General features: G+C 44.9%; 1 protein-coding gene across 2 annotated transcripts in view; it reads left to right on the top strand.

The window, feature by feature from the left end:
* LOC146813693 (solute carrier family 22 member 7-like) overlaps positions 1-26,767 on the top strand; it is a 333,280-nt gene extending 306,513 nt beyond the window's left edge. For both annotated transcript variants that reach the window (XM_085610181.1, XM_085610182.1), the window contains exons 10-11: positions 1,756-1,962; positions 24,174-26,767. In XM_085610181.1, coding sequence (XP_085466307.1) covers positions 1,756-1,962; positions 24,174-24,234 — 268 coding nt within the window. In that variant the 3' untranslated portion in view covers positions 24,235-26,767. The remainder of the gene's footprint in view (positions 1-1,755; positions 1,963-24,173) is intronic.
* The last annotated feature ends 803 nt before the right edge of the window (positions 26,768-27,570 follow it).

The following is a 27,570-nucleotide window of genomic DNA, read 5'->3' as shown; positions in this document are numbered from 1 at the left end:
TCAAAGCTGCCTCTTTGGCACACATGACTCACCCTCATAATGTTAAGAGCGTGAAGAGGACTGTTGTGTAGCTCCTATAAAAACTATATAGGATTTGCACGTTTAGACAACATACACTATATGATTGGTGTCAGACTGACTCTGAACACCCCCACCAGGTATGTTGGCCTTTTGTACCAACTAGCTCACAGTGCCACTAGAACCTCCTTTTACCAAGGAGGGAATAGTTTCTGGCAACCATCAAACATGACAACCCTGATCCCTCAGGACCGTGGAAACAATATACTACCTTTCGCTCAGCCACTCGTGCTTACTTAGTCTGTGTCAGAGAGATACACAGAATAAACAGGCTGGGCGATTTCAATAAGAATTTATTGAACAGTTGTTATTCTAGTGTAAAATAGATGAGCTGTAACAACCGTTAGACAGTATAAGATATAAATTATTAACAGTACTATAAAGGTAAATGGATGGTATAGTTCCACCATCTTACTATAATCATGAATACATTCAAGTATATAAAAAAGATCCCTACTCCTACGATGTCTCCCTAACCAGATGTACCTAAATGTACCTAGCCTGTGCATAGGTGTTAAGCCAAGAATCCCTCTAGGATTTAGTCAATCCCATTACCTGAAGTGAGAGACTATGGGACCCTGTTCTAGTCTCGAGCTGGACACCCCGCGAGGGATGTTAGACGACTGCGAGCTGGAGTGTCTGCGTGCAGGATCCTCAGCGTCTCTGATCAGTGTGTCGGCCTGGAAGTCTCGGTCTCCTCGAACAATCTTAGCAAACTGTGATGTATATATACCCATAGGTCTCCCCAGGGGTCCTACCTTGCTGTATTACTGTGTCGGCCTAAGGATGACGTCGGGCATAAACGTTATACATAGATATTATACGGGAGATGCTAGTCCTGCTGTGCTTTCAAGAATCCTCATGCATAATGTATGAGATTCAAACTAGGTAAAACCCGCGTTCTGAATGCAGTGTTGTATCTAGGTAAAAGGTCAGTCCCTCTAAAGCGTGACAAGTGTAATCTAGGGAAGAATATAGGTGAAGGGCATGAAGTTACCGAGGCCTATATTATGGTACCTATATGGAATATAACAGGACGAGGAATGCAGTGGTATGAAACTAGATGATGAAATATGAAAACACAGAGGGTAGGTGTAAACAGTTGACAGACTTTTGTTTCGCTGACTACAAACTGGAAGTGTGCCAGCTGAGACTTAACCGGCACAGTGCTGTAGACATTTGTTCAGCTGGTGTCAATACTATCACTTTATGGATCTGGGCGGCCTCCAAGAGAAGAGGCTTATTGGACTGGACTGCATGTGAGACAGGGGGACAATAGAGAGCCAGGGCTTGCTAACCAGTGATGAGCCATTGCTTATTTTGAAAGTAAATACTATGATAAATGTTATACATTTTATGTCATCAGAAGCCAATGAATACATATGAACAATATAAACAATTTAACCTGGAAAACTACTATAGTGTTTAATATAGATACCAGGTAAATGCGGGAAGCGTACGTGCTACACCAACCACTTTTGTTCTGTGCTCTGTCTGTGTTGGGTGTGCACAAAGATTCTGTAGAAGACACTAAATAAACATTAAATAGTGTTGGCCAAGATAACGATGGGGAAGGAGCCTTCATGTCAGAATACTGTAACAACACTGACTGACATCTGCCCCAGTCTGGGCACGGACATCACTGCATTCAGCCTTTCTTGTACTCTGTTCTTCCAGGCACAATGGCTGTGGGTTCAGCTTATGCGTTGGCCGCATAGGCTCATCCATGAGTCCGCTGATCCTGCTCTTGGATGAAGTATGGAAGCCTCTGCCACAGGTCATCTACTGCTCGGTGGCCATTGTCAGCGGCTTGGTGACTTTTTGCCTTCATGAGACTCTCAACATGAGGCTACCTGAGACGGTAGAGGATACAGAAAGGACACGGTAAGGCATGCCCTAATAATCTTCATGGATAGACATCTGTAGGATGAACATGTAGAGGCTGAATATCTATCGGTATATATAGGATGACTGCAAAATTATAAATCCAACTATGTCTAACCTCTCTTTGTGAGTTCTAATGGACTTGGCTGATCCCTCATTTTTCACCGTCTCCCCGTTTTCTAATCCGGCTGTCTTTTCCTGTGCCCCTTGATAAGCATATACATTAGATAGCATACTCAGCTATATTTTTTTCTTTTGTTCTCATTGTTGTACTTTATTCTGTTTGTGTGACATTAGTTCTAATCAGTCCTCACTGACTCAGGAAGCCCTGTTTGTTCTAAGAGAAATGTCTTGTACACCACCAGACAACAGTGCTCAGAGCACATGTATGACACTTATTTCATAGAATCAAACTGTAGGCTTTAATGAAGTACCAAGCCACTGTTATTAAACCTCTGTTTCACATAAAAACAAAAGCAGGACTATAATTAAGAATATCTTGCTCTTCACCTACTGGTATTACTTCAAAGCCCTAATTATTGTCCTGCTGCTTTTCTTTCTATGTGAAACAGAGATCAGACAGCCAGAAAGTCTTGATTTTCTTTCTTTTCTTTCTATGTCCAAATCCCAATCAACATTTCTTTAATCAGCTAAATAAGCCACAAAATATTCCAATGCAACCAATAAAAATATCTATAAAAAGCTTAACAAAAATGCATAAGTAAAACATTATATCGCATTCATAATAAATTTATTTCAACGAAAAACTGCCTAAAATGTGAGAAAATTTGCAATGGCTAAAATAATATCTGCGGATGGAAAGGTCTGCAATAAGAGCAGGGCTTTGGGCACTGTCTCAAATTTGAGGTGCAAAGTATTTGCAACAAATATCTACTGGGAATCAAAGAAAATTTGCAGAATAATCTTAAGTGCAGTTGCTTTGATTTTCAAAATGATCGCAAGGACACAGAATATAATTTGTTTGGCGACGCCCAGCAGGGCGAAACAATACTATGTGGATGAACCAAATTTACCCTGACCCAAGTATAGTAGAATCACGCTTGTGGGCTGGTAATGTTGAAAAGATGTGGTTCAATAGTAGATGGTGAGGAGGTGACGGCGTGTGAAGTCAGAGATGGCTCATGGCTCTCAATTAGGAATCTTAACTCCATGTAAGTGTCTTTGACAGTATCATTAAAACAGTAATTGAAAAATGCGGGTTTGTCAAAAAGCTCTCAGACCCCAAGGGGCAGATCTATATTGGAGATGCGCCACTTTTACGCCGCCGTTGTGTCACTTTTGTGACGCAGCGGCGGTGTAAACCCTGCGCCACGTTGCGCCATATTTACATCGTGACGCATCTATGGAGATGCGTCACGTAAAACCTGCGTCAGGTTTCACTAGGGCGTGTCGACAGAGGGGGGGGGGGGCCTTCCGTCGCAGGAACGCCCCTGAAAAGTGACTCAGTCAAATCTATAAGATTTAACTGAGTCACTTTCCCAACGCTGATGCGCCAAAACCCTGCGCCTGCTTGAAGCAGGCGTAAGGCTTGACGCACCATATTAGGGATAGAGTAGGTTGGAACAGTGCTGGAGTTGCGTCGCGCTTGCGACGCAACTGAAGCACTGCGCCAACCTTACACCATTGGATGCGTCACACATCTGTTTATTCCTGTGCCATGATGCGCCGCATTGTAAATGCGGCGCATCATGTGTGGCGCAAGGGTAAGCTTGCGTGACGCATCTTTCCTGGCGCATCCTTGCTGATTTGCAGGGATGCGCCATGAAACATAAATCTGCCCCCAAGTTTATAAAATGTATTTTGTAGATACTTTAACCATGGAATGTCTAGGCATTTATTTTAACAAAGACAGGCAATCTTAAAACATAGCTCTTGTTAACATAGCTTCAGGTTTCGACCAAGTGGCTGTCCATAAGTGTAAAGGTCTGATCTTCATCAGATCTTCCACAATCGAGTCCCCAACTTGATGTGGCACACATATGCCGAACGCCTAGGGGTCTCCACTAGAAAGAGTTCTCTGAGCTCTGAACCAGACTGCAATTAGAATTTTCCCATAACACTGCCCTGTATGCCCCCACAGAGAGGATCTTAGACCTATAGATTGTCATCATTTCATAAATTGGTTTCTGTCCCAATATTTTGTCAAACCTGAAAGGTTTATTCCTCTTATGGAATTGTTGGTTCCTAACCTCATGCAGATTCACCCAGGCAAATGAGAACTGTATCAGGACCCACAAATAGTTAAAGGTAGTAACTGAACCAAGCACCAGCAATATGGGGACCCCTTGTTTTATATTTTTCAGGCCACACCTTATAGTGAATGATTGACAAATGCTTGTAGACAAGCCGAACTGGCACATCAACATATTTAAATAATCCAACAGCCTTTGAAGCCCATTTGCAGTACTGGCCAGCACTACTTCATTCAAAAGAAGGGGCCCCCTAATTTCAATATAGGTAGAGACCAACAGGGGAAGTACACAGATTTACTCAAAAGCAAAAGGTTCTCTACCTGTTTGACTCAATGGGTGCAAACAGTCACGGATTATAAAAGCATTACCAGTGCATATCTCGGGTGAATAGTGACACCACAACAGGATCATGGAAATGATCAAAAAGCCTTTTATTATTATTTAGTCATATGATGCAAAACATTCTTTAAATGAAAATATCCAGACACATCCCACAGCACATTCCCTCAAAGCTCAAGCATACCTTCTCATAAACTCACATTCTCACAACAATATCAGACATTCAGCCAAATACAACCAAAGTAGACATAGATCGAATCCCCCAGTGGATCTAAAGGTACATGCGAGGCCTAACAAAGAATACAGATATGCCTCGAGAAGAAAAAAACAGATCAAAACATCGGAATCAATAACACAATAAAGTAATAAGCATCAATAGATTTTCATGAATTGGTAAACATTCTTAAAGAACAAATGGGGGATTTTTTTCCACCAAAACTATTCCAACGTGTGGAATCCAGCGCCGACGCGCGTTTCGGTGTTAGCCCCCAATTGGGTGTCACCTTCCTCAGGGCGCAAGAGTCAGCTAGACAAAGACAGTGGGATGTGCCTTAAGGAAAGACTGGAGCACAATCAGTAAGTCGGAGGTATCGGGTGAAATGCACACATGCTGGGCCATCCCTCAAATGCCGTCATTCAAATAAATCATTCTGTGTTAGGTCCGCAGCGAAAACAATTGTAGAAGAGTGGAGAGCGCAGCAAGTATGGGGGGCTGCAGCCGTATGGATATGATTACAAGCAATGTATGGGGAGAAGAGATGGCGGGGTGCAGGCTAGGATCGAGCATTCAAGGTAAAAGGTCCCTGGTGTGGAAATCGGCTGTATCCCTCGATAAAGGAAGGGAATCCTGGCGGCAGCGGAATTTCTGTGTGAGCAAAAGGCTGCCCATCCGTCGGTAATGGCGCGATTGTCAAGGCTGCCCGGGGGGCCACACAGTGGCCCCTCATCAGGGCGGCCGCCTTAGTGCCATGGGAAGGCACTGGAGTCGGCCTCCTAATCTTCCTGGGCTGGGACCAGGGGGACTTCTGCCAGCTGGACAGCCACTTCCGGTAGTGGGAGGGGGGACAGGGGTACATATACTGTCCCCCGCCCACTGGGCAGCCTCTTGTCCGCTGCCCGGTGAGCACTTCTGTTCCCGGCGTTGTGGCTGTGATTCCTGAGGTGACTCTTGGAGTCCTAGTCCTGCTGGCTGTAGGTGGCCGATGAGTGTTGATTACATAGCTGGATGCGATGGATGAGGAGGCAGAACCTTGCAGCACACTCTGCTAAGCTATGTTCCTGGCTAATTGTTATGACCCAAGGCCGAAGCGGGAGCCTCTAGTGCAGGGCCAGAATCATTAGGCCAGGCAGCATGACAAAGGTCTTTTAGGCACTGGTAGAATGTTGCATGCTAAGTAGTCCTGAAGGCCCACCCCCCCGGCAAAGATGGCAAGCAGGGGTCACACGGGGGTCGGAGCTATCAGCTGTCAACCTGTTGAGCTTATATCCAGCATGAAAGTCGGAAGGAGGCTGCTGAGTTGCCTTAGCATGGTTTGTCTCGCTCCAGGGCCAGTTGGGGTTACTGTTCAGGGTAAGGTTAGACTTCTTGGCTGCGTTTGGATACTTTGACAGGTTGCCCTTGCGCATGCAACACGGCGATAAGTGGTAATTTTGGGGGTGTGAACTAGAGGTCCTTCAAGAAACTCATTAGATCTTGCAGTCCCGCCATGGCAGAACATAGATTTGTCAACACTCTTCAAGGAAACCATTATTAGCAGGAAGGTATAGAATCATGGAGAGCCAGTGGTTGTGGGTTCGTGCACAACAGTAGTAAGGGACTTGCATTCTGTTTCAACAGGCTACGTGTACCATCAATAGCACCAGCAGCTGTAAAGCTTCTATTTTCGCCCGGGACTGGGGCTGGCAATGTCATCAAACTTTGCAGCCAGACACGGAATAGGCAAATACATACCTGTGATGGTGCAACGTGCACTCAGCAGTAGAGTCAGCGGAGAGTCATCATACCCTGGTATACCGTCAGTGATAAACATAAGGTTAGGGGCTACACACGAACAGGCACTTTCTGTCTGCTGGGGCGGCAGTGTGCCAGTGCCAAGAGGGTGCGGGTTGCCTGGTTAGGGCTGATATGGATGGGAGGGACCACTAATACGGACAACCACAAGAGCACATTTTGCAGTCATAGAAGTTTAAATTGATAATTTGATGGCATGGTATCAGTTGCTTCAGTTATGCGCATTTTCCTTGGCAGTTGTCAGCGAACATTCAGAATACAATGTTGGTGGTTAGCCTGTTGTCATGCCTTTCAGAAGTGTTTTAGCTCAGGCATGGCCAAGCATGGGTTAGATGCCTGTGGTCTGCCCTGGGATTCATGTTCGCAGGCAGGTGGAGTGGCAGAACTTAGAGGGGCTTGGGTCTGACCTCTGGTTACAGGTGCAGATCCTGGTAGGTTCACTTAGTATCCCGTCCTTGAGTTCGATGAAACAGGTACCATTGATTTGAGTAACGATAACGTGCAATTTCTCCCGCCCTTCAGCCTTGGCTGGAAGCTATGCAGGTTGTGGAAGTTGTCATCCAACTAGGGCGATATGGTCCATATGATTGGGTGAAACCCTTGGTTAAACACAATTGGGCTACAAAGTATTAGTAGAACACTTGGCATTCCCAATAGTCGAAAAATAGAGGTATTTATACTTTGGTTCCCCTCTGGTTCACTCTGTCCTGTCTGCCCCCTGGGATACTAGCAGAAGTTTGGGAGGGCAAGGCTTCACATAGGGTGGCCACTGACGGAATGCGATGGACATACTCTGACTACTGCTAGACTCAGATAGCTGAGTGAAAGAGGAAGTAAGGCGGGCTTGTCAACTCTTACCTCCACCCGCATTGGCACTTCCTGGCAGGAGTGGCGGTCAAAGATATTGCTCTTCAGCCAGGCAATGGTAACATATGACCAACGCCTAATTATGGTGTTGGTCATATCCGTCTAAAATCCACGGGGAGTTTAGAAGGGGCATGCTGGCCTTCGGTCCTGTATGGGCTAAGACTTGTTTTGGCTGGACCTGGGAGAGGCCCGGTAATCAGCATGTTGTAAGTAAAAAGGCCTACTTTGGTGGGGGGCCCTGGTTTTGACGGTGGCCACCCCCAGAGCTGTGGAGGAGTTACAGGGTGATCCTGAGTCTGCAGATACCAAGGGGTACTTCATGCAGCAGAACAGTATGGTGCTAAGCCAAGGATACCCAGGGATGTCATAGCGTTGTCCCCTGGAAGAACTATGGCGCCCCGTTAGTCCTACGGCCGGTTGTGGGTCTGAGCAACCGGGGGCTGCCTGGAACGCTCCGCCCACCTTTCGTTGGCATATTGGCTATGCAAATAAACCTGCAGCAATTTTCTCCACTAACAAAGGTGTTGTGTGGTTTATTGATGTATTGTGCTGCATGTTAACTGACTACTGTTGCCGATATTGGCACTAAGGTTTCGAGAGACCCCTAAACAGCTCCATGTTAATGTTATTCATGATTTAAATCACTTTTACTGCTGGGGGGGACAGGAAAGAGCGTCACATTACCAAACAGAGCTCCAGCGCCGACGCGCATTTTCGGTGATAGACCCCCAACGTGGGTCTCACCTTCTTCAGGGCAAACTGATAGTTTGCAGAAAACAAGATGGACGTGCCTGGAACAGAAGACTGCAAGATTGGCAGCAACGAGTCAGGTAAAACATGAATACTTAGGGGCAGATTTATGTTGCCTGGCGCATCTCTGCAAATCACCAGGGATGCGCCAGGAAAGATGCGGCACGCAAGTTTACCCTTGCGCCACCCATGATGCGCCGCATTTACAATGCGGCGCATCATGGCGCAGGAATAAACATATGCGTGTCGCATCTGGGGCGTAAAATTGGCGCAGTGCTGAAGTAGTGTGTGCGACACGCAACTCCAACACTCTTCCAACTTGCCCTATCTGTAACGTGGTGCGTCAAGCCTTACGCCTGCTTCAAGCAGGCGCAGGGTTTTGACGCATCAGTGTTTGAAAAGTGACTCAGTGAAATCTTGTAGATGTCACTGAGTCACTTTTCAGAGGCGTTCCTGCGATGGAATGCCCTCCCCCTGCGTAGAAACGCCCACATGAAACCTGATGCAGGTTTCATGTGGCGCAGGGCTTTACACCCTGATGCATCTCCATAGATGCGTCATGATGTAAATAGGGTACAACGTGGCGCAGGGTGTACGCCGCCACTGCGTCACAAAAGTGACGCAATGGTGGCGTAAAAGTGGCGCAAGTCCAACATAAATCTGCCCCAAAGTGTGCTTTGGGCACAAACCAATAGAAATGGCCGAGTTCCAAAAATGGTGCGAGGATAATTTTGACATCCTAAGAGATAGAACGAAGACTGGCTATCAAAGAATTCCAAGTGTAATCCAAGGATACAGTGGGTCCTCTTAGGGGCCACTCACTTCGCTGGAGTGAGGAGCCCAAAAGATACGTAATAGAGAGTCCAGAGGGAGATGTAAATACTTGATCCGCCTAGCAGGTAGGACTTAGTGGCAGCCAAGTAGCCGTCCAGCAGGAATGGCTGAAAGCGAGAGTCGAGCGGGAAACCGGACGGTTCCCAGACAGCTGGAAAGAACCAGTATCTCCACACAATAGGATGTTTGCCTTTCTGAGAATCCATAGGAGGTCTCTTTAATTAGATAAAAAAGGCCAAGGAATGCCACCTCCCCTTCTATCATTGGTTCTTATCATGGAACCTTTTTGTGGCTAGAGTTCAGGCTAACCCTCATATCACTGGCATGGCAGTCAATGGTGTGGAACATAGCTTGCCCTATTTGCTCGACGCTTTTTCCCAGGCATCTGGCTTCAAAATCAACTTTGGTGAGTCTTTGGGTATGGGAGTTGCCGATCCCTACACCAGCCCTGAGGACGCTGTTAAGAGGGGCGGCTTCAAATAGGAGAGGAAGGCCATTGCGTACGTGGGGTCCACTTGCCTCCTTTGTCGACATGTTTATACTCCTGTAACATACCCCCTCGTCTTATGGCTCTCTTCAAGGATTTGTGTTGTTAGGGGAAACTAGAGACTTCATGGTTGGGCAGACTCAATAGGGGTTGAGACCTGTGCTGGAAGGGGTGTGGGAAGAGGGGCCCCTTTCTACATACCTGGTGGCCTTGTCCAGTGATGAAAACGTTCTGGGTTGAGATCCAGAGAGTACTACAGACCATCACCAACATCCACCTCCCATTGTCACCACTCACAATTCTTATGGGCCGATAGGATCTTTCTCACGACAACCCCGCAGGGCCGTCTCATTTCCCAACTGCTCTTCGTGGCGCGCTAGTGCGTGGCGCAGGTGTGGAGGCAGCCCCTACCTCCCTTGTTAAAGCCTTGGTGGGGGAAGGTTTGGTCCATATAAGCAATGGAGAAACTGACCACTATTCTTCAAGACAGGGTGTCCAAACTCAGTGCTACCTGGCATCACTTCACTGCCCATGCCAAGCATTGACAGAGGGCAGGAGGCATGCTCATGATAATGCATCAAACTTTGCACATTCATCCTGTCTCCTCATCCGCTTCCAAGGAATGCTCCAGTGAAATGTTATTTGCATGTCATTGCTGGGGAGGGGTGAAAGGATGTATTTGATGTTTCCAAGGCCCATAGATGTATGGAATTGGAAATCCTGTCATTTTGAGTGAGGATTTCTCTTCCTCGTGAAATTGTATGAGGCCTTGTTTATTTGTTCCTTTGAAACTGCAAAATAAATTTGGTAAAAAATACAAAAGGCCAAGGAGTATTTACAGATCGGCGGTTACAGACCCCCAAAGAAATACGAACTGCTAGACCTGGGTTTCCCCCCAACCTTCTGCCTGCTTGCCTCAACTTTATGCTGGCTCTTTTCGTTGGCTTTAGGACTCTGAGCACTTCCCCACTGCTGGCCAGTGCTACAGCGCATGCGCTCATTCAGGTCAGTTCAAAAAGATTTATTTCAGCAATACATGCCATAAAAGCAACATAAATACACAAAAACGTGAAAGGTCACACTTACATTATACATAAAACCATACTCAACCCAATTTACATCTGATGTTTACACTGAAATGCAGTCGTCATCATAGCCATGTTGAAACCCGTAAAATGTGAACCTCGCTAAATTACAAGTTCAAAAGCTAAAAGCTCAACTTTTATCTTATGCGCCTCATCCATTCCAAATACTTGCCAAGGGGCATATCACCAACAACCGGCGATAATTATCGCTGAGCACACTTAGCGCTCAGATAATTATCGCCGGCTAGCGCCGATTTATATCGCTGATATAGCGTGCTATTAGCAACACTTATCTCATCAGCGATAAAAATCCTAGCGCTAACTGGCTAACGTGAGATTATCGCTGGAAACCCAGCGATAATCTCACGCAATGTGGCATTAGCTTGATGATAGGGACTCACAAACTTAGCCATGATATCCACCCTCCATAGGATATCATGGCTAAGTCAGTCCTGAAGCAGGTATTAGGAAAGTAGCGATAACAGGGGTTATCCCTACTTTTCCTGCCACTATGCTTCATAGCGTTAGGCTTGCTGATAGGAGAAATGTCGCTTAGCGACATTTCTCCTGTCATGCCAGGTCAGGAACGCCCACTTTGCATCTCATTAGAGATGCAAAGCTGGGCGTTAGGAATCCAGACGCTAAAGCAAGGTTTCACGCGTTAGCGTGACCTTGCAGATTAGGCGATAAAACTATCGCTGCTTTTCGGCCGAACACGGCCGCAAAAGCGGCAATAATTTTTTATCGCCTGCTTGTTGATATGCCCCCAAGTGAGTTGGATCTCGGATCTGAGCGCCATATTCTCAATAACTGCTTCTGATGCCCAGATGCCTACATGTAGGCTGCAGCCATTTTCTCTGTGACCTCAACACTGCTGGGCGGGCAAACACGACATGAGAAAGAGTTTCAATGGGATCTGCAGAAGAAGGACATTTGTAATCTGCTTTGGGAGAGCAATGACATGTAAAAGATTTTATTGGGAGGGTTCCTATTTGGAATTGAAAGTATAGTATTCTATCGAGAGGCGTGGATATAATGTCCCAAAAAGGCTCATTGAGGGGGTGGATTTAAAGTAAAAACATCTCCTTGTCGGATGATCTCGGCTGCTCCGAGACCATGTGCCGTGATCGTGTGCCAAAACAGATCTTTTATTTCTAATTTCGAGGGGAACTCTACACCAGTTGGGTTCTCCCATAGAGTCAGCATTGCCATGTTGGTCAGTGTTCCTTTGATATTGTAGAGCCTGTCAAGCTTCTGTGAGCGACCGGCCTCCATAACATCCATAAGGCCTTCAGCATATTTGAAAAGCTTGAAGGTAGACAACATGCTATGCCAGTATAAGACTGGAAAGAGTCTCACTGTATCTACTAGAGATTTTCGTCCTAGTTCAGAAAGCAGGGGTTTAAGAGGGGTACTTTGTGGTAAACATGCTTTATTTTGCAGAAACATGTTCTCTCCTACAGTAAATTGGGCTAAATTATTAAACGCCCCAAAGTTTGGAATCATAGAGAACTGAATCCACTACTTTGGCTTCATAAATCTTGAGAATTGGACTCATTGGCTCAGTAAATGAGCTTTTGAATTATTTTACTAATGCACCCGCTATTTGGTTGTGTTTCAGAGCCATCATTTCGATTTAGGGTTTCCAAGACAAATTCTTGACCAGAGTAACTCCTAAATAATGAAAACATCAGTTAGTTTGCAATGCCCCTAAAAGACTCATGCTTATTAAAAGCCATACATTTTATTTTGGCAGAATTAATAACAAAACCTCAAATCCTGCGAAACTCCTCAAAGCGGCAAACTGCGCAGTGCGGCCCACCAGGGGTTTATGAGATGGTAGGGGTACTATTCGCAGTCATTGAGATGAGAATCTTTGTACTTGCTAAAGTGAGGGCATCTGCTGGGCAGCTAGCCAAACATTGGTATATGCCATTCGAAATAAGAATAGTGTCGGGGCCAAGACACATCCTTGGCGAACCCCCTTCACTGTCGGAAACCAGTCTATAGTGTCATCCTGAGCACCTCAACAGACTTGGACAAAATTTCCCTCATGAAGCCGAAATATTAAGGAAAGCAGGTACGTGGGCACACCCGGGTTGGGTAGCACCATCCATAGTTTCCTGCATGAGACTAAATCAAATGCTGACTTAAGGTCAACAAAGGCAGCATACTTTTCGATCAGCACAGCCTGCCAAAAGAGTAATAAGATACTAAATACTCGGTCAATGTGGTACTGACGCACTCTCGGAAGCCTGCCTGTAGTGGAGAAAGGAAATGAAAGGAAAGGGTATGCCCAGACGTGGGTCCCTTGCTCACTTTGCCACTGCATTCAAACAAGCCTGGCTGATGAGGGTTATGAACCCGAAACCGGTCCCAGGATGCTTGTTTCCGGTCCAGGGAAGGCATGGCTTTGCTGTTCGGGCTGGACTGTTCCCATGAGGCACAGGGTCAGACTGATTTGCATATGGCCATGTCAGCACTGGGGTGGCAGAGTGAGCTAAAGAATGATGATGGATTAAACCCAGATCATTAGACTGGGGGTGAGTGCTTGCGATGTTCAACACTCTGTCCATCATCCATCATGGTTTTGCTGTGGAGAAAGGATGTCATTTCCTGTACCTTAGCCAGTGTAAGGTGAGCCACAAGATTTTGTATTAAATCTATTTGGCCTATTGGCCTATAGTTACCTGATGAAGATTTATCACCTTTTCTGAAAATGGGTATTAACTCAGCGCCTTGCCAGGAATCCAGTCTGGGGGCACAGCGGGCTATTACATTGACTAGCAGTAATACATACATTGAGCAGGTATCTCTATCATGTAAAAAAAGATCAGCTGGTATACTATTCGGGCCAGGAGCTCTACCCCTGTGACTGCATCTAAGGCTGCTTTTACATCTGCTAATCCAAGAGTCAATTCTACCGAAAATGGGAGGATTACAGGCATCTGATCATATAGGTCATCTTCCTCTGCATATTGATTGGCAAAATAATCTATCCATATGTCGGGATCTATATGGTTTTGCAGGGCCACTTTACTAACTGCCAAATATCGCAGATTTATTTTCAGAGCATGCCATTTGGGGTCATGCCATCTATTGTAGTCCCATTGCCTTTGTGTCCTGGTTGGATTCATATCATTTCCTTGCTTAGTGAATGCATGCTGGACCTTTAGATTTAATAGCGGTTGCAACAAACTTACATGCCTTTCTACATTTCTAATTAAACCTATTTTGCTGCACCAGAGAAGGTTTATGGTTTTGGTTAAAAGGAATGTAAAAATAGGTCCTTATTTTGTCAAACAGTTTGGTATGCACCTCTGTCATAATTTCATGTATCTCTGCACTTTGCGAATGCTACATTTTTTCCTCCGCTGATGCAGATATCACGTCCTTTTTAATGGAAAGCAATGATTCTGGCCTATCCACTAACTTGGTCCACTTGCTGCGTTGCATCTCATTAGAGAGCAACAGATCTCTAGTCAAGGTCATGAAAGAAGGATTAGCTGCCCTTGTCATATAAAAAGATTAAATTGCAAGGCACCGCGGATTATGATCACTCTCCACTCTCTCAATAATTTCCATGTCTATGAGATTTGGACCACAATTTCAAGTCGATTAAAAGATAGTCGAGATGGCTAGAATCATAGCCATTGTTGTAGGTATTGGACCCCTTTCCGCCTGACTTGGACCTTCCAGTTACTGCCCTAATGCCCCTCTCCAAGCACAAGGCTTTAAGTTTTAAGGCTGCTTCTCTCCATCTTACTGTGGGTGTTAGCTCAAATTGTGGGATACCCCATGTCAAGTCTCCCTCTTCTGCTAAATTGATATCATCTAAGTACAGAAGATCAAAGGTTGTCTGAAAATACCCCGCTATTGCTAAATGAGTGGTATCAGAATGATTGTCTAGCAATTCGGTCAGAGTTGTCACAGTTCTGGACTTCTGTCCACCTCAGACTCCTCCTGCATAGAAGTTGTAAATGTCTATGTTTACATAAGAACTGATCTTCAAACGGATTGCATAGATATGGGGGCAATCTGTGTGGATGGCCTGTACCTTGTAGACTGTATCTTGCCTTGTCTATATTGTTAGCCCACCTGATGGCTTGACCATGGAAAAACAGGTTGCCGGAACATGGTAGTTCAGGTACCCAGGATGGAATAATTGGTCAATAGACCAGGTTTCCTGGAATAAACAGATATCGTATGAGTCAAAAAGGTGCTCCAATTTGGTGATGCTACCTTAGATCTAAGGGCAGCAAAGTTTCCAAGATAGCAAAGACATCTGGGATGTAGCTTGAATCTGAGATGAGGTTAGGGAGTCGGCTTTAATAATAGATCTATCGATATGTAGACCCATTGGGACACCAAAAGAAAGAGAATCTGAAGAAGCAAGTAATGGTATTAGTTGTTTGGTATCCTTTTCAGAAATCTAGGGAGTCAAAGCCAAATAGCATTCTTGAGGGAGCATTGATGACAGTCAATATATCTCTCGAGTCGGAGCCTCCACGGTGACTAGGGGGATTAATGTTTGTGATCCAGGCTGAGTGTTGGATTCCGGGGGCGTATTTTTAAAACGCATGCTAGTTTCAACCAGCTGTTAAGTACGGGCATCCAAGGCCCACAAGTTGTCTACTAGATCTTTCTGAAGGAATGTCAATGCTATGCTATCAAGCTGGGTGCCCTGCTGAGGAAATCTTTGTGCTTTACTTGTCTTCCCTTATGATCGATTGACATCCCCTCACCTACCAAATCCAATGGGTACATTTATTTATCAATGTGTCTTCGTCCTCCTTAATTAAGCTGGGGGATAATTTGGGGACAGTTGTCAGAAACACTACATTTTTGTTCTGTGGCCCGCAGTGCTTCCTGGGAGTTATAATTTGACCTGGGCATAGGGAAATCTGCTCGTGCCATAGGCCTAGGTGCTTCGAATGATTTAAGAAAGTGAGGTATTTTCTGTGGTATACACATTGATTTATTAGGATTTAAAACTGATTGCGTCTGTGTAAAAGAAAAGTCTGTAGGGAGTAAAGTTGTGAGTAACTTTTGAGGGCCGTATTGATTGCTTGTTTCTCTGATAGGCTGTCTTTCATGACACAGCTGGCTCCGCTCTGATGTGCCCATTCCCCTAAACATGGATTAACTGATGTATCCACAATTGGTACATTTCATTTCCTTATAAGGCCCTCGTACAGTGCACTACATGTACTAAAGGCCTGTAAATTAAATGCTACTAGTGGGACTGGAACACACAAACAGTGTTGGGATGCTGCTTGCAATAAGTCTTACCACTGGCAATCGGTCAGGGTAGCACTCCAACCTATCGTTCTTTTGCTCCCCATGCCACATTAGCTTTGACCCAGCCACACGGCTATCCGTCTTGACCCTGTTCCTCATGGAAACAATCCAGTCCAAACTGCCAAGCCAGGTCCTCCCTGAACCAGAACACAAGCAACCTAGGACCTGTTTTGCCCTAGTTATGCGTTTATCAGTCAGGTACAGCTTGCTTTCAGTGACACAGTGAGCATGGAACCCACATCTGGGTATACTCATGCCCCTTACGGTGGCACATGAAACACAAAAAAGGTGATGGAAGGCTGTTTGCAATAAATCTAACCACTGGCAATTGCTCGGATAGCACACCGACTCATCGTTCTTTTGCTCACCGTGCCACCTCGGTTTGGACCCAGCCACATGCAAATCAGTCTTGAACTTATTCCTCATGGGGACAGTCCAGCCCGAAACTGTCAAGCTAGGTCCAACCTGAACTGGAACACAGGCAACCCAGGACTGGTTTTACCCTTTTTGTGGACTCATCAGCCAGGTACCACTAGTTGTACAGCAGCACTGTTTGTGCCACCCACTCAAGTAGCCCTTAAACATCTTGCAAGCCTGAAATTGCAGAGCCTGTGTGTGCAGTTTACAGGACATGTGGTTTTAAGTTTTACATGTCCTTGTAGTGAAACACTCCCAAATGTGTGTTTCACTACAGAGAGTCCTAGGTTAACATTGGGGATTCCTTATTATATTTAAGAAGCTGTAATTCCTAATTGAGAGAAGGTAGAGTTCTCAAGTTTAGTACCTGTGGAATGGTAATGATAAATCCTCTTTAATGGTAAAGTTGGATTTATTTTTAATATTCTGAAAATGCCACTTATAGAACGTTAGGCATTTTCCTCCCCTTAGCCATTTGGTGTCTGCTATCTGTCTCTGATCACTGGCTGTGCTGGGTGATAGCTCACTTTGTGTATTCCCTGTGGGAATCCAGACAAAAAGGAAGGGTGGGTGTGACTTTGTGCGTCTTCCTAGGAGGATGGGAGGGAGGAGTGGGGCACAGCCTCAAATATACACCTTAGTAGACTGTGTTCTGTCCACAGATAAAGGGCTGTATACCCCCCTGTAGTGGGGCTGGAGCCAGGACAGGAAGAAAGGACCTCTGTGCACTGCAAAGACCCTTTTTTGAAGTCATCCTCACTTCAAAGGCCCAACAGGGTATAAGTGCGGGACCTCTGACTATATCAACTCAGTACACTTCTGGACCTGAAACCAATGTGTCGAGAAGAAGAACTGCTGTGCTTAAGGACTACCACTCTGCTAGACTGCTGCTCTAGAAGACTGCTGCATTGCTGTGCAGCCCTGCTGCCTGCTGTTATGTCTGACTGGACCTCCATCACTTGAACCCTGAGGGCTATCTGGCTAGCCTCCTGTTCTTAAAAGTCTCAGGGACATCAAAGTCTTTCACTCTGTCCTGGTTCATTGGAAGTGAACCCAGGAACTTGCTCCAGGGGAAACAACACAACCTCTGCTGCAAGAGCAGATTCAAAATGTTGCTGCTGTTGCAGGATCAGAACCGGCGCATCGCATTCGTACCCAGCTCATCACCATCAGAACTAGAGCCTTGGAACTGATGCATCACCGCCAAGACAGTGAGAGAAAATTGATGCATCATCTTGAAAAACTCGGTGCATCGGCTTTAGAACTAACGCATCTCGAAACTGGTGCTTCATCTTCAGAATCACCCTAATATATTGTTGCGTGGAGATACTCAAAGCATCAACTCAACTGTGGGATCAACACTGACACATCCCTTGGCTTCCCCCCACATCTCACTGTCTGCGACCAGGATCAAGTAACTTTTTTTCAGCGGGTCCTGCATGGTTCCTGTATCCATCCCGTGCTCTATCACTGGCGGCCTGAACTTCTGACTTTGTCCCAGTCCTGTGCAACCAATTAACCCTATAGTACTTCTTATTTCTAAGCAAGATTTTCAGTTGTATGCTTTAAAAATTAATATCTTGACTCCTACTTATTGGATTTTTGTTGTTTTGGTCTTGTTTAATTTATTAAATGATGAGCTATTTTTCTTTTTGTGTGGTGCCCTCACTATTTATAGTTTCTTGTGTTGTACAAATACTTTACACATTGTCTCTTAAGTTAAGTGTGACTGCTCAGTGTCAAGCTACCAGAGGGTGAGCACAGGTTAATTTAGGATGTGTTTATGACTTACCCTGATTTGGATCGTGGTTCCTGCTTAGACAGAGTGCATACCTCTGCTAATCAGAAACCCAATTTCTAACACTAACGAACACAATAACATATCAGAGTCTAATAATTATGATCAGAAGATTAAAGGATTTGCTGACAATGTATGTTACAACCGATACAAAAAGAGGAAAGGGCTTTCTTAAGGATGAGATCCCACACCCACCGTGAGGTGGCATGCTTCACCATAGGGTTCATCCATCAAAACTCCTAGAGCAGGAGGAGCACTTGGATGGTTTCGATCTGCGCTATGTGATAAATGTGCAAGTGGATTAAAAGAGGATTTCTATTTCCAGCCCGTAACTTTCTTCAGGGAGTTTTCCATTGTCGTCCCTAAATCATTGAAAAAATATTTCAGGAAGGTTTTACATCAAAAAATGCCAATTCCTTATGCATCATGGAATAATCTCCTTCGAAGTTAGAAACAAATCCTTATTCAACATATGTTATTCCTGTTGGGTGAGTTGCTGTAGGAAGCTGGTTCTGTATATACTATACCAAAGTAAGGTATAGTGTGCACAGAGTCCAGTGTAGTTCCCAAAGGCTTACAGAGGTAAAAGTAGATAATACCTTTCTCTCTATTTATGGTAGTGTGGTTTAGCAGTAAGGCTTTATCAGAGGGTAGTGTAAAGCATGTATGGTACACACTCAGGCAAGAAAGAACTCAGACCAATTTTTTGTATCAAAAATATTTATTTGTTGTATTTTATTTTTAGAACCAAGCAGGACTTGGTACAGGTAAGTGGAACTGACATATTGATCAACAAGCAAGCTGGATGGATAATGACTTTTATTACAGGTTTGTAAAATATCCAAATACAGTTGAAATTACTTTTGTTTACTTTTTAGAGTACGTTTTGATTACTTTTTCTACTTAGTGTGATATGTCTAGATATCACACTGGGATATTTCCTAGATAAAAGGTAAGTAAAACAGTTTTCATCAAACACAGTTTCCTATGTTTCCATACAAACACCCTCAACACAGAAGTTTTTCAAACGAAAACAGTCAATGAAATCCCATGGAGAAAAATTAGGTTATCGTTTTGCAGGTAAGTAAATGGTCTTGAGGGTTGAGTTTCTGGGGTTAGAACAAGGGTTCCCCCAGGGTCAAGGATACACACAAAAAACACCGTCAGTGGCACTAGGCAGCCGGGTGCAGAGTGCTGAAGCCTAATGTTATCCTATAGGCCTAGGTGGCTGTCGGTTGGTGGCTGCTCTCGGTTGGAACAAACACTGCAGGTTCTGGCAAGGAGGCTTCCTGGAAGAGACCACCAGTTGGAAAGGTAATTTGGGATGCTAGGGGTTTCCTGGACACTGTTGTTTGGACCACTCAAGGCCATGGGGCATCGGGTGCAGGAGTGTCTTGAGGTCTTGGGTTTTCCTTACCAGCTCCTGTCGCGGTCGGGGTGATCCTTCAGACAGAGGCAGCAGTCATTGTCGGAGGCTTGAGGTAGGTCAGGGATCACCAGATCCCAAATAATGATCACTGGGAAGACCTCCTCGTGGTGTTGGACAACTTGAACTCGGGCCATGGGTGTCGGATGCAGAGTGGTGCAGACTTGCGGATTTGGCCAGAGCCAGAGACTGGTTCTTGAGCAAGTCCGGTGCTCACACAAGACAGAGTCTTTGGAGAGAAGGCCAGGCAAGTCCTTTGGGCTGTGGGGGGCTTCTGGTTGCAGGACACACCAGGATTCCACTGGAGCAGGTCAAGGTAAAGACATGTCGGTAGGGCTTGGGCTAAGGCAGTTGGTGTCCTCCTCTTCTTCCTTAGCACAGCTTTTCGGTCCTTCTTCTCCTCTCCCTTGCTTGTCTGAGGAGGCAAGGGTCAGGTTTTCCCTAAACACTGAATTTAGGTATGTTTTAGGAAGGTACAGGTCGGGACCAATGGGTCCCTTCCATGGGGTGGGTACACTCCCTATTATGCCACTCTCCAGTGGAAGGGGGCATAAGCCTCACTCTGGTCGGCTGGGTCCACCCATCTCCAAGATGGCAGGGACTGGGAGTTGTGCTTTGCCTCGTCTCCCCCACCTGAGGGGTGGGGTTGACAAAGGTGGGCACACCACTCCTCTATCTTGGTGTTCCTGCCGATTCTTCCTCCTAAAGTGGGGGTTAGAATCAGTGGGGCAGTTGCTGGGAGTAGCAAAAGGGCTTGGTTGGCTCACATGGGCGGCAAGCCTTTGTAGTTTCCACTTCATGGACCCTGCCCATCCTGGGGGAGGAGGCTTGGCACTTCTGCCCAGGATGTGCTTTGTTTCAGGACCCTGAGAGTGGGATGCTCTCGGTCCAGAAACATGTCTGGGGGTAGCAACTGGTGAGCAGCCAGGACACTAGAGTCAGGAAGTTTTTCAGGGGGCATCTTTAAGATGCCCTCTGAGTGCATGTGGCATTAAATCCCACCCTGGTATCAGTGTAGGTTTGATGTGCTGAGAAGCTTAATATCAAGCTTCTAAGAATTCAGTAAAGCCATTATGTTGCTGTGGTGTTTATAATTAAAAACTCCCAGACCATGTACTCTTTATGGCTTTACCCAACTTACAATGTGTAAGAATGAGGTGTACAGGGCTTATGCACCTGAAATCTCACCAGTTGTATAGTGCACCCAGCTAGAGGGTTGTCTTCCCTATACAATATGCAGTGGATTGTAGGCATGGCACACAAGTATGTGTGCCATGTCAACTTTTTACTTGCAACCTGCAAGGGCAGTCGGTGTGTGTTTTAAGGTACAGGGCCTCTAAGGGTGGCACAATAGGTGCTACAGTCCTTAGAGTCCTTCCCTGGTAACAGTGCCATTGGTACCCATGGTACCTTTTATGAGGGACTTACATGTGGACAGAGAGGTGCCAATTGGGGTTGCAAAAGTACAGTTTTAGGGACGGAACATAGGCCCTGTGTACCTGGTTAGCAGGAACCCAGGGCACACTTAGTCAAAGAGCTTCAACATTAGACAAAAAGTGGGGGGCAACCATGCAAAAAGGAGAACTTTCCTACAGGTTCCGGCTGCTCAAATTCTCTATGAGTTCATCTCCCTACTGGTGCTTGTTTGCTGACCTCCCCTCGTCCTGCTCCTTGTCTGTTGTGGTGAGGCCGGGGGTCTTCAACGGACGTGTGTATTGTTTCTTCTTCCGGACTGAGCTGCTAAATATAATTATTTTCTCTTTTGAATGGGGCTATGTGATGAGGTCCAATTGGTGGGTGCTACAGTTCCCAGTTCTGCCTGTGATGGGCAGTGCCAGTATGGTTTTTATTCCACTGTGAACCAGTCAAGGTTTTTTGTTCAAAAGGTATGGTTTAAGGCCTGGTGAACCGCCTGATGTTTCCTCATTGAGTACTTTTGTAAAGCCTTAGTACAGTAAGCTGGACTGCTGCTTTGATTGATTGTTGTATGGACTGGCATTTGACTGCCGTGCCTATGTTATGGCTTGGTTGAGCAGGTTGAATTAATAAACTACAACACCAGACTTCCGCTGGTTAGCAGTAAAGGCTTGTCCAATTGTTGGCCGCTGGAACCCCTCGTCCTCGAAACTGGCAAGTGGTAGCCACTCAGACACCTATAGCTTGTGGGTAGGAATGTTATGTTTTAAAGTTTGTTTTTTGTCCTGTTAACCATCATGTCAAGATTCTAAACGTTTTTAGAAGGTCTGTTTGAGTAATTATGATTAATGACCAGCCCCTGATCTAAATGGACAGTCTGTTTTCAAATTACATGGACTTTTGGGCTACTATGCTTTTGTTGTGCTGACCATAAATACCTCTTCTATAATTGAATCACATAAAAGGAGATATATATTTGATTATGACATCCCATATACGTTGATGAATAAAGCTGACACCAAGATTGCATGAGTAACAACTTGAACTATATACTTACTCTTGACCTCTCATATACGTTGATTGGAGGAGTGGCAGTAAGATAGCCCGCTCAATAATATTATATGAGTATCTACAACTTAGGGATGTGTTTAAGGTAGCATTGTATTTGATTGTAATAAAGGCTGTGTGTTTAGTGTGTGTTCTTCAGCCACAGCCTTGAGTTACTTGCCAGGGTGAACCTCGAGAGGAGGAAGTAATACCCAACCACTGCGGGTAAGATGTTATATCGTATGTGTACTTACGCTTTGGTTCCACATGTTTTACCACCATCTAAGGATAATTATACACAAGGGATAAGCACGTCTTATCACTGTACTTGTGGGGTGCACTGTCAATGAGTGTATACAGTCAATGTACACTTTTGGCACACATTTGGATTTTGCTGTTGTTATGATGTTATGAAGGACTGCTATTTTCTCTACAGATGACAATGAGGTGGATTACCTTTACTCTTCGATAACCACGTTTGTACTAATGACTTAATTCTTTTCATGCTACCAAACCAATGCACCATTTATGATGTCCATTGCAGTGAGCCGAGTGCTACATAGTCAGTTGTTCGATTTGCTCAAATGTTCATGTTGGTGATATATCTCTCTACATTGTTATGCTCCCCCTTCCCCTTCCCTCTCCCTCTCTTCTCCCATCCTCCGACCCTTCTCCCGATCATCTCCCCCTCCCCCATTGATGTATGGATGTATCCATCATGTTATAACTTCCATTTTGTGTCATGCTGTGCGCCTGTCACACAACTGTTATTTTCTTTGAGATCCAATAAAAAATGATGACACAAAAGACAGTTGAAAGTGAGCTTTTGGAACTGAATATGAGTCAGATGGAGCTGTAGCCCTGAATGGTGTGCCACTCACCTGATCATGACTGGCCTGCTGTTCCTGTACCCACCTTTTCTGGGTAACACAATTATTTGATGCTCTGGCTAAATCAGCAGCCGAACCTCTGTCCCGTCCCTGTATGAAAATGTAATGCTGCCACCTGCAGGGCAATCTTTTCCCCTCCTTTTCTCACCCCCCCCCCCGCCACTGGGTAATATTGTGCTTAATATTACACAGTAATTTCATGTCTGTACAGTTCTTTCCTATTTCAAGAGGCATAACTCAATCTACCATGGTACCGGTGGGTATTTGCACCACACCCGTACCACGCAACTCATACTTTAGTAAATGTGCTGCAATGAAAGGCTCTAATGTTCAAAAGAAAAAATCTGGGTTTTCAACACATCTACCTTTCCAATGCACACAGTTTGAGTTAAGTTTCTGCTCTTCATTAAGGGAGCTATCATGTGCCAATGTGCTAATGCATACACACACAACATTGTGCATTAATTAGCCTATGACCATGAGATAACGTCTTACTTTCCAGAACCCTTCTATCAAAATAATTACTAATCAATGGCACAGGATGAAAACAAAATTAAAAGAATGCCAGAAATTAAATCTCAAACCTGACAACCATCCTTTTAGCATAATTCATTATTGTTGGGTAAATAGCAGTGTTTTGTGGAAGCCTGCAGAGAAGCTCGGATGACAGCTCTGAAAGCAGCAAAGGATATTATGGATCTAAAAGACCAAGATGAGGCCAAGGAAAACCTCCATAGAAAGGTCTCAGTTGAAGGCAATGCAGCAGCCATCTGAAAACTGCCTACATAAATACACAAATACCTTTATATGAGGGCCCTAGACTTCTGTTACCTCAGCTGGTCGTCACCTTCTTCTGTGACACTTGAACATCAGGAGTGGACCTCAATAAAAGAAAACACAAATATTTTTAAAATGGAAAATAGTCCCTTACACAACTCTCTCAAGACTATCATTAACAGCCAGATTCTTTGGCTCAACCACAAAACAAAAGTCTTTGGAGTAGAACAGAATGGCTGTGTTGGGTTTGCCTGGATTCAGTGCAGCCCAAGGTTAGAAAAGACAGAAATAACATTCCTAAAATTGACATAAAAGGAATGTGAGTTTTGGCCAGATAGCAGCATGACCTTCCCTGCCATTGCCTTCTGCCATTCCATGCATGAGTAGGTTTATTACCACTGACTGCGGGAAACAGATTGTTAGTATTGGATTTGGATGGCAAGACACTTATGAAATGGTCAATGTCTGTTGACTATCAAGAGCATAATTGCTGAACAATCATAACTTCTTGTGATTTTTGATAATGATGTTTACAAATTCTTTTTTTCAACAGGGCCAAATCTATGAGCCCCGCTGCTGTTCCCAAAGAGGTCGTCCGCATGCAGAAATTCTAGTATCACTACCGGTGCCCTGCAGCAGCCTGGCTTAAAAGGAGATGAGAGACTCACGGACATATCACAATACAAAATATTCTTGGACCCAACCATTTCTTGGATGTCATTTCCACTTATTTTAGTAAATCTCATAATGATTCCCACTTGCTAATAAGCCATTCTTCAGAGTCAGGGCTTGAGGAGAATTTCACCCCAATCATCCATGTCTAAGACTCCTAAATGAACAGTGTGGATTCACTGGTCACCGGAGGAAACGTTAGTTAGTTCATGTTGTAGAATTGTTGCTTTGCAACATACCTGTAAACAGTGCATAAGAGGTGACAATGTTATGCTATGTTTTGTTATGTTACGTTACGTTATGCTATGTTATGCAGATTTGTGAAGTTCACTCTCACCCGGGAGGTTATCCTGTCACTAAGCAGGTGTGAATCTAGGCAAAACCTAGGGAAATATGTGATTACTCACAAAGCCATGATTTTATCTTCTTGTCGAATTCAAGAAATGAGGGAGTGGTTCAGATGTGTAGTGATAAATCATTCCACACTTTAGTAGGGATGCAGCAGAAGGTTCGACCACTGGGTTAGGTTTTCTGAAACCTTGGAATGTGTTCAAGTAGGAGATTGACCGAAGTGCAGTAGTCTAGAGGGTATGTGAAAGCAGATGTGATTATTGAGACATAATGGGCCAGAATTATATTTTGCTTTGCAAGTGTGGGTGAGGAGTTTTAATTCTTCTTGTTTGTGTATGAGTAGCCATTGCAGCTCCATGAGGTGATGTGAGATGTATGCGAGGCACGGGAGATTAAGAGTGATTTTGGCCACAGAGTTCTGAATGGTCTGCAGCTTCCTGGTGAGTAGTTTGTTGATCCTGGAATAGAAGGTGTTCCAGTGGTCCAGATTGTTGATGAAGAGGGCATGGGTGACAGTTTCCCTGGTGTTGGTTGGGAGCATTCTCAAAATCTTCTTTAGCCTTTTCAGGGTATAGGAGTATATGGCAGTGGCTGCATTAGCTTGGACAGTCATGTTGAATTTGCGGTCAATGATGATCCCGAGGTTGTAGGCGAGGGTGTGGGGTGGGTGTCGGTCCTAGATCTATCAGCCACCGGGTGGAGTCTCAGGTGGACAGTTCTTCCCGGTGTTTAGCTTTAAGACAGTTTGAACTAATCCAGTCAACTATTGTGGTCATGCATTACTTCAGTTTGTTCTGGGTGCTCAGTGTCTTGTCTGAGAGGGAGTGGATAAGTTACGGGTCATTCAAGTAAGAGAGAAAGTTGATGTCATAGGTGCAGGTAATGCTAGGCTAGAGGGGTCATATAAGCATTGAAGATGTTCAAGCTCAGGGAGGATCCTTGCAGGACTCTGCAGATGAGGCCAAAGAAATCTGAGGTGAAGAGTGCCAGGCTGACTAACTGATTCCTGCCTGTCAGTAAGGAGCAGATACAGCGGAGCATCTGACCTAGCATTTTAATGTTGGAAAGGTATAGCATGAGGGTTGGGTGGGATGCCATGTCAAAATCTGCAGAGAGTTCCAGGAGGATGAAGGCTGCTGTGTATCCTCTGTCTAGGGTCATGCACATGTCATCTGTTGTAGTGATGAGGGCAGTTTTGGTGCTGCAATTGGGTCTGAATCTAGACTGGGTGACGCCAAGAAGTTGGTGGTTGTTTAGGTATTCAGTGAGGGTTTTTTTTGATGATTTCTCTAAAACTTTGGCCAGGTATGGAAGCAGGGAGAACGGACTGTTGTTGGTGAGCATCCAGGGTTTCTTTGGCAGGGGGAGGACTGTTGCATGTTTCCAGGCATCTGGGAAGGTTACTGAAGAGTTTCTGGTGTTCAGGATGGGCGTGTTGCTGATGGGTAGAAGTGCTATAGAGTAGGCATGGTGGGTTCAAAGGTCTAACAGGGCCCCAGTGTGGGAGGACTTCATGATGATGGCGATTTCTTCCTCAGTGATGTTGAGCCAAGAGGTGTTTGCTCTTTGAATGGGGTTGGGGGTCAATTTGCAAGGTTTTCCAGGTCCAGTTGCAAGTTGAAGTTATGCATATGGTGGTTATTTTGTTGTTGAAGATTAGGGAGAGGTTGTTGTGGAGGTCCTGTGATACGGTGATTAAGGTGGAGGCAGCCACTGGTGATTAATCCTCTCCAAAAACCATGGTACAAGTTGTCGGGTCTCAAGTGTTGTGGGAACGGGAAGGGTTGGGCCACCCAGGTATGGTACATATGTTCTGCCATGCTCCTGATTTCATCATTCTGGCTAACCTTGTACCTGTTTATACTTTAATAAACCCATATTACAAGTCCTCTTAGACATTTAACAGCCTTTTAGGTGTCCTTTTCAGCAGCTGCGAGCTACACTCTGATAAGGCTGATGCATATAAAGTATAACTCAAATTCAGAAGGAGAGACTATTGCTCCCTACAAATTCTATAGAGAGACTGATGGTTGCTAACATTTTGAAACTCCAAGATTTTAGAAAAATAAATTGGTGGAATGTATTTTCTCCATTGAATTTCATTAAAGTGGAGGATATTGTAGGCAGGAGACAGCTAAAATAAAGATTTTTTTTGTTTACAAAATTGTTAGTGTCCCACCTGAATTGGGTTTGCTGGCATATATGCAGGTGTAAATAAGAAGATCCATTGCTCAAAGGAATTAGGATTTATTTCTGTTGCACTTCCTTAACTCAATAATGTTTTTCAGGTTCTGCATTAATCACTTACTCAAACTGTATTCTGAATGCATCCACGTATCAACATTATACCCAGTCAAGATGGATGCCATACCGAGACATTAAAGTTTGGGTTATTCTTATCCAACATGGCGGATGTAATCTCAATACACCTCCCATGATGTGAACGAGACATGAGAATTACCAGCCATTTGAAGTGTATATAGAGATGCTAATATGGAATACAAGCACTTCCTGTTCTATTTTTGCTTGCTCTTCATTTTAATGCTGGAACTTTCTGATCCGATGCCTTTTTTGGGAATTTGTTGCTGTTCACAACTGAAGTCCTGTTGGATTGCTGAAGCTGTATAGACTACTCACCATTTCTAAAGTTTGTGCCCAAGAATTTGAGGCTTTGCACCTTTGTTTGCCCGCTTTTCATTACAAACTTGTGAGTACTAGCCAAACTTGGGGGCAGATCTATGTTGCAGTTGCGCCACTTTTATGCCGCCGTTGTCTCACTTTTGTGACGCAGTGGCGGCGTAAACCCTGCGCCACGTTGCGCCCTATTTACATCGTGACGCAGCTATGGGGATGCATTACGGTGTAAAGCCCTGCGCCACATGAAACCTGCGTCAGGTTTCATGTGGGCGTTTCCATGCAGGGGGGGC

This window comes from Triturus cristatus, chromosome 6 (assembly GCF_964204655.1).
Source record: "Triturus cristatus chromosome 6, aTriCri1.1, whole genome shotgun sequence".
NCBI classification, from domain to species: domain Eukaryota; kingdom Metazoa; phylum Chordata; class Amphibia; order Caudata; family Salamandridae; genus Triturus; species Triturus cristatus.
The sequence above is the reverse complement of the archived record's forward strand: the minus strand, read 5'-3'. Positions and strand labels throughout refer to the sequence as shown.